The following is a 7,292-nucleotide window of genomic DNA, read 5'->3' as shown; positions in this document are numbered from 1 at the left end:
CCCGCCAATGAATTATATTCACTTTACGATTTTCATGGCACGATGGGAAAGGCAAGATCTCGCCACCAATCTGGTCAAGGCCGCTCCAGAAAGTCCGTGGACCATACCAGGGATTGCCCTATGGATCTTTTTTATTCTTCAGATCCTAGGATACCCGATCCTTGGTGCGTGGGTTGAGCGGCTATTATACGGAACGCAGTGCAAGGACAGGACGACCACAAACTTAGATACCGCGTCTTCTGCTGTGTCATTAAGCGGCTTTACTAAAATATACAAACAAAGCTGGTTTCATCGCAAGTTCGGCCCGTTGTTTGGCAGTCGCAGGCAGGACGTCTTGGCTGTTGATAATCTTGACCTCGATGTCAAAAACGGCGAGATCATGGTTCTTCTTGGTGCTAATGGAAGTGGGAAATCCACTACCCTGGATGCAATCTCCGGCCTTTCAAAGATTTCTTCTGGGTCGATTGTTGTCAATTACGCCCAGACAACTGGAGGATTCGGCTTGTGTCCTCAACGGAACGTACTCTGGGACCGTCTAACTGTGCTTGAACATGTGAGGATATTCAATAGACTAAAGTCTGCTGGGGGCGTCGACACGAACGAACAGCTACTCAAGCTTATCGCCGCATGCGACCTGGATAAGAAGACCACTGCTGCATCGCGGACCTTGTCTGGCGGCCAGAAGCGAAAACTCCAACTGGCAATGATGTTTACAGGAGGATCATCCGTCTGTTGTGTTGATGAAGTTTCTTCTGGCCTGGACCCCATTTCAAGGAGAAAAATATGGGACATCCTACTTGCAGAACGAGGCCACCGTACCATTTTACTCACGACCCATTTCTTGGACGAAGCTGATCTGTTGGCAGACCACATAGCCATTCTCTCCAAGGGCTCACTTAAAGCTACGGGATCTAGCGTTGAACTAAAAAATAAACTCGGATCGGGATACAGAATTCATGTCTACCACAATCCTGGATCGGAGAAGCCGTCTGTCTCGGACTTCAAAAACATCCCGTCAGAAACACACTATGACCGAATCGTCTACAACGTCTTAAACTCCTCTCAAGCGGCGGACTTCGTTGTTAAGCTGGAAGAACTGGGAATATCAGACTACTGTGTTAGTGGTCCAACCATCGAAGACGTGTTCCTAAAAGTTGCCGAGGAGGTTCAGAGCTCGAAAGACCTTTCTGATGATGAAAATCTCAATAGCAGCAAAGAACCGAGCCAGACACCTGATCTTTTAACTGGAAAGCGCATTGGAATGGCTCGCCAGGCTTGGGTTTTGTTCTGCAAAAGAGCCATCATTTTGCGACGGAATTGGCTCCCCTACTTAGCGGCACTTCTGCTCCCAATTATAGCTGCAGGTTTAGTAACGTTGTTCCTTAAGGATTATCGGAGACCCGGCTGTTCGGGGCCGGGTACCACTGTCGAATTTGACATCGATTCACTTCTATCGCAAGTTGATCTTGAGCTAGTCATCGGTCCATCAAGCAAGATTACGCCGTCGTCCATAGGCCGATTCAGCCGTTCGTTGCCGGGTTCATCTTCTTCTCAATTCAATGTCTCTTCACTACTCAACAAGACGCACATCGTCGACACTCTAGAGGAGTTTAACGATTATATCAATCGAAATTTTCGAACTGTTACCCCGGGAGGCTTCTTCCTAGGCGATGATTCCTCGCCCCCAACCTTTGCCTGGAGAGGGAATGGGGCTCTATCGCTCCCTACAATTGTTCAAAATGCAATGAACAATCTATTAACCAATGTTTCAATCAGCATGCAATATCAAAGCTTCGAACTTCCGTGGGCTGAAGACTCCGGTAAAGCCCTCCAACTCATCACTTACTTCGGTTTGGCTCTTGCGGTCTATCCGGCATTCTTCTCTCTTTATCTAAACGTCGAGCGGCTCAGAAACGTTCGTGCGCTTCACTATAGCAACGGCGTTCGAAGTTTCCCATTATGGCTTGCGTATCTCGGGTTCGACTCTTTGATTGTTCTCGCTGTAAGTGTTTTGGTGATCGTTATTTTTCGAGCAGTCTCGGATACTTGGTTCCACCTGGGGTATCTGTTTGTGGTCTTGCTGCTTTATGGAATAGCATCGACCTTGTTTGCATATGTCGTATCAATCCTGGCGAAGTCTCAACTAGCCGCATTCGCTTTTTCAGCGGGAGCTCAAGCGTAAGTACACTCCTGTAGCGACGATTGGTTAATATTCTAATCGTAAATAGGGTCATGTTCCTCCTGTATTTCGTCGCCTATATGTCAGTTTTGACCTACGCTCCGGCTACCCGAGTCAATAGCCTGATCAAGATTATGCATTTTGTTATTGCTGCCCTTGCACCGATTGGAAACGTCACGAGGTCTATGTTCACGGCCCTCAACATATTTTCTACCCTCTGCAAGGGCAAGGAAGTTGCATCATACCCTGGGGAGATCACATTATATGGCGGCCCTATACTTTACCTTATCCTGCAGTCGATTTTCCTCTTTGGTCTATTGATTTGGTGGGACAGTGGGCCTCTCTTCCGAAGGCTAGGAAATACCGCCAAAGCTGAAGATCCTGAAGAGGACCTGGATGCCGACGAAGATATCAACCACGAACTTACTCGAGTCTCTAGCTCTAATGATGGCCTTAGGGTGCTGCACCTTACAAAGTCATTTGGAAACTTCATGGCGGTCCAGGACGTTACATTTGGAGTCGCCCGGGGAGAAGTGTTTGCATTGCTTGGACCTAACGGGGCTGGAAAATCAACAACCATCAGTCTTATTCGGGGTGATATTCAACCTTCGCGGAAGGGCGGAGAAGTGTTTGTCGAGAATATCTCGGTTCTTAAGCAGCGTGCGGCTGCTAGAGCGCATCTCGGCGTCTGCCCACAGTTTGATGCGATGGATCAGATGACTGTTCTAGAGCATTTGAGGTTCTATGCTCGCATCCGGGGTATATCCGATGTTGAACACAATGTTAACGAGGTCATCCGTGCCGTTGGCCTTGGTGCATTTCGCGATCGCATGGCGGCCAAACTATCGGGAGGAAACAAGAGAAAACTGTCCCTTGGGATTGCACTGATGGGCAATCCAACGGTGCTTCTGCTCGATGAACCGTCGTCCGGAATGGATGCGGCCTCGAAGCGAGTCATGTGGCGCACACTCGCCTCAGTTGTTCCTGGACGCTCTCTTGTCTTGACCACGCATTCCATGGAAGAAGCGGACGCCCTTGCGAACCGTGCTGGCATCATGGCGAAGAGAATGCTGGCGCTCGGCACTACTGATTATCTACGCAGGCGACATGGTAATGTCTATCACATCCATGTCGTTCACAGATCAGCTCCACATACAAGTGACCAAGAGATGGAAAATATTCGTCACTGGGTTACAGATTGCCTTCCGGAGGCGTCTGTCGAGCAAAAGACTTACCACGGACAATTGCGGTTCAGCATTCAGGGCTCAGATGGCCTACTCTCCGTCGATTCAGCAAGTGATGATATAGATACGATCTCATACACTGTTGGCGACCTTTCTGAGTCGAAGCAGCCTACAAGGGCAGCGGCACGGCCCTCCAGCATTGTCACAAGCAACCCGCGAGGTGTTAGCGTTGGCAAACTATTTTCCCTTTTGGAAGAGCATAGGCACAGGCTCGGCATCGAGTTCTATTCCGTCAGCCAGACCACACTGGACCAGGTATTTTTGTCTATTGTGGGAAAACATCATGTCGGCGAAGAGGGCGAGGTGTCCTCGTGAGCATTGGGTTTCATCGACCTTTGCATGTTTAGTTATGCTCGCAAGCGCAGATTTCTTTTCAATTCTTTTTGTAGAGTATCTTTTATGTTTGGTTTTGCCTGGTTTCCATATTCATTGTTTGGAGTATTAGTTAACGTGCATATAAAGATTGCTGGTTAAGACTCAGCTCCGGGTCTACCTTTCCAGTCGTATACCATTCTCACCTTCGCTGCCCTTTCGCCCTTGGTGACAATAAAACGCCGGACATGATGCCTCTCTCCGTCCACCATTGCAAACCCCCAGATCTGCTCTGCCTTCCACCCGCCCCTGTCGCTCACTACGTATACTTGGACATGCTTTCCCTCTTCATCACTTCCAGCCTCTCCCGCTTCATTCAGCCAATCTGCCGCAAGGAAAGGATCAAGCGCCTCGCCGTCGCCACCGACTGCATCAGGCCCGATTGCCGTCCACCGCGTGCGAACCCGCTGCGTCCCAAACATGCCAGACCCATGGGTGAATTCCATCCAATTCAGTTGATGGTGCTCCGCCTCAGCTTTAATCCCGCCCGTTGCAACTTGGTTGATATGGATGGTTGTAAGGCCGTCTGGGCTCTTTTCCTGTTTTAGATCTCCGGTGATTGTCGCCCATGAGACTGCCTTGCGCACAATCCAGGGGATGCCCTGTAATTCAAGGCACGGGTCCATGTCGTCTGACAATCTTTTGCTCTGAAGACGGGGAATTTGTCAGTGCCGGGATACGGTCTCTGGATGGGAGGTCGATATTGACTCACCATCACCCAAACGCCGCTGAGGTTTTTCATCGTGACCTCTCGAGGAGCCGCCATGGTTATAGGGCGGTATCACTACGGTATGTGTGGGTTAACCCTCGACGCAGGGGAACAATAGGCAAGACTTTTTGGACTTACCGAGACAAAGTAAGGTTGCTTTTCTCCTTGGATACTTGTGCCCTAAGCAGTTGCGCCTTATGGCTTATTAGATATTCATTTCTGATGGGCTTTTTACTTCACTATACCTTTAGAAAGTTTCCGAATTATGTGATAACGCTTGTCTTCGGTGAAATGCTGAGAAACTCGGAGTGTTTGTGCTCCCTATATGGAGTACTTTTGAAAATGCACACCGGCAATTGTGCGCGGAAGCATTTCATATTGAACTCCGAGATGTGGAATAACTATAACTAGAACATTTGAGCAGTGAGACTGGCAAACGTGTCCAAGCTGCGGGCGAAGTCCCCCATCAGCCATGAAAATCTCACGCAAAACTAGCATGGCGGCTGTGCTAGTAGGCAATAGCTGCGGGCTCCGAAACAACTGGTCCGCAGTCTGATTGTCTGGCTTCGCACCCAGCGGATCCTCGAATTCTTTTTCAGCGCAGGTTCTCCAGTACCACAGCGCCAGCAATGCAAAGGAACCCGGGCAAGTCGACGATCAACAAGCGCTGCCCGTTCACGTCCACAAAGCTCTTCACCCACGCGAATGCTTCGCCCGTCGACTTTTCGTTCCAGCCATCTTGGCTGAGGGTCAAGTGCCGAACCCCCAGCCGTATCGGGTACACATGGGCGATTGTGAAAAATATACCCCCAGTCCACAGAGTCGATGTCGCCCTCGAGGTGCTTGAAGCCAGGTTGATGAAGCACAAGACCAGCGTCAGCAGGTGAGATGGTGCAGAGAGATACATCGCCTTCTTGAACTCGCTGAACCATTGAAAATACAGCGCATGCCGGGCGGTGGGCGGGATGGAGCGGTTGAGAAACGACTTCATGCTCCGTTGCTGAACTGCGGAACACATGAAACTGCTCCGACTGTTAATATAGATTGGACGGGGCGAGAGTGGCTTTGGACTTACGCCGCTGCGCAGCTTGCAAGGGGCCCGAGGGCAATTATTGTTGCCATTATTCCTCTCATGCTGGTGGTCTCCGTGCTGGCACCTATGTCGGCCAGATCAATGGTCTCATGATATGAATTTGGCTCTTCGGTCCCCGGCTCATGATAACCAGTGCTGGATTTATACTGAGTACATGAATTGACTGGGTATCTATAGACCAGCCATTGTGGCTTCACAAGTACTACAGTGAACCTTTTTCTATTATACTGTTATGCTTGTTCGTCTGCCAGGTCTCTCCGGACCTCTCGTTGTCGGAGACCGAACTGGTTATCCTATTACGCCGAATATATGTGATCCGGACCGTATCATCACCGAATTGTCTTTGGTGGGTTGCACAAGAAAGCCCACCTTAGCGGAGAAGAGACAGGGCTAGCATTGATCGTACAATTATAGCACGCCCTTTGGTCGTCGCGGCCTGTCGGGGTTCTATATGCTTCAGGGAGAGATCGGAATGCGGAAACAAGGTATATTCCTTACATTACGCCGTTGAATATTCTTATCCTTGCTGTCGACGGTGGGCGTGCGGACTCCAAGCTGCATAGCGCTTGCACTGTTTTGCAGATTCTACACCGTTTACCTTTGGGAAACATGTTCAGTTTTTTTGGCTCTCGTTTTTATGACTTTGAACTTATTCGCATCCTGGGAAACACTCCGTCTGGCGGATGTGACGTTGCAGAATTCCTCGAGGCACTTGGAAAGATCAAAAGGCATGACCCTGAAAGCTGGTACTGTGCTTGGAACGAACAGGGCGAGCGAGCTGAAAAGATAGCCCAAGAGGCTGTTCGTGACGGCCACACAAATTCTGCTCGACGAGCGCACTTACGAGCCACCAATTACTTCCGTGCCAGCACGTATATGCTGCCTAACTCTGACACGCGAATCGTCCTCAATTCGGAGAGGTCCATCCGGAACTTTAGGGAAGCCATTCCTCTGATGGACGGGGAGACTGTCGTCCTTGATATACCGTATGAGAGTGGGATTGTCTTGCCCGGATACCTTTACCTTCCTGCACCCTCAAAACGACTGGCGGGTCAGAAGACGCCAGTACTTCTGAATTGCGGTGGCGCTGATTCAACCCAGGAAGAGCTATATTTCCTGTATGGTGTTGCGGGAACAGATCTCGGGTACGCGGTTCTCACATTCGAAGGACCGGGCCAGGGCCTTATCCTGAAGAAAGAAAAGATACCCATGCGACCTGACTACGAGGTTGTGACAAGTAAAGTGCTGGATCATCTAACTGGTATTGCTCAAGCGAATCCAGACTATAATTTGGATCTGGAGAAAATCGCAGTTGCCGGAGCATCCATGGGCGCGTATTATTCTCTCCGCGCATCCACGGACCGTCGTATCAAAGCCTGTGTCGCCGTCGACCCATTCTACAGCCTCTGGTCCCTCGCTTTGACTCGCATGCCATCTGCTTACGCCAACCTTTGGCAATCAGGTTGGATCCCGGAATCACTGTTCAACTGGACTGTCCGGCTATCCATGATCTTCGACTTTGCCAACCGCTGGGAGTTTTCCCTCGGGAGTTGTATGATGGGCACATCGACACCCGGCGATACTCTTCGGCGTTTTCAGGCTTTCACCCTTGGCTGATTTATGTGGGCGCTGAACTTCGAGTAGGGCTTCCGCCTTATCTAGTTAGTTGGTCGATTCACCAAACCATAAATAGCC

The 7,292-nt window shown here is 50.0% G+C and overlaps 3 protein-coding genes across 3 annotated transcripts; 2 read left to right on the top strand and 1 right to left on the bottom strand.

Annotated features, from left to right (window-relative positions):
• Window positions 1-34: 34 nt before the first annotated feature.
• On the top strand, window positions 35-4,343 carry UREG_03818 (uncharacterized protein; the record flags this gene model as incomplete). The annotated part of the gene is made up of 3 exons (XM_002544255.1): window positions 35-2,178; window positions 2,229-3,734; window positions 3,905-4,343. The coding sequence occupies 3 exons, from the start codon at window positions 35-37 to the stop codon at window positions 4,341-4,343; spliced, it is 4,089 nt and encodes a 1,362-aa protein (XP_002544301.1).
• A 756-nt stretch (window positions 4,344-5,099) lies between these two features.
• Window positions 5,100-5,626, bottom strand: UREG_03817 (uncharacterized protein; the record flags this gene model as incomplete). Its single annotated transcript, XM_002544254.1, has 2 exons — window positions 5,100-5,526; window positions 5,580-5,626. The coding sequence occupies 2 exons, from the start codon at window positions 5,624-5,626 to the stop codon at window positions 5,100-5,102; spliced, it is 474 nt and encodes a 157-aa protein (XP_002544300.1).
• A 580-nt stretch (window positions 5,627-6,206) lies between these two features.
• Window positions 6,207-7,214, top strand: UREG_03816 (uncharacterized protein; the record flags this gene model as incomplete). Its single annotated transcript, XM_002544253.1, has 1 exon — window positions 6,207-7,214. The coding sequence occupies one exon, from the start codon at window positions 6,207-6,209 to the stop codon at window positions 7,212-7,214; it is 1,008 nt and encodes a 335-aa protein (XP_002544299.1).
• Between the last annotated feature and the right edge of the window lie 78 nt (window positions 7,215-7,292).

Source organism: Uncinocarpus reesii, genomic scaffold, assembly GCF_000003515.1.
Source record: "Uncinocarpus reesii 1704 scaffold_2 genomic scaffold, whole genome shotgun sequence".
Taxonomy (NCBI): Eukaryota; Fungi; Ascomycota; class Eurotiomycetes; order Onygenales; family Onygenaceae; genus Uncinocarpus; species Uncinocarpus reesii.
This window is presented reverse-complemented; position numbering and strand designations above follow the sequence as displayed.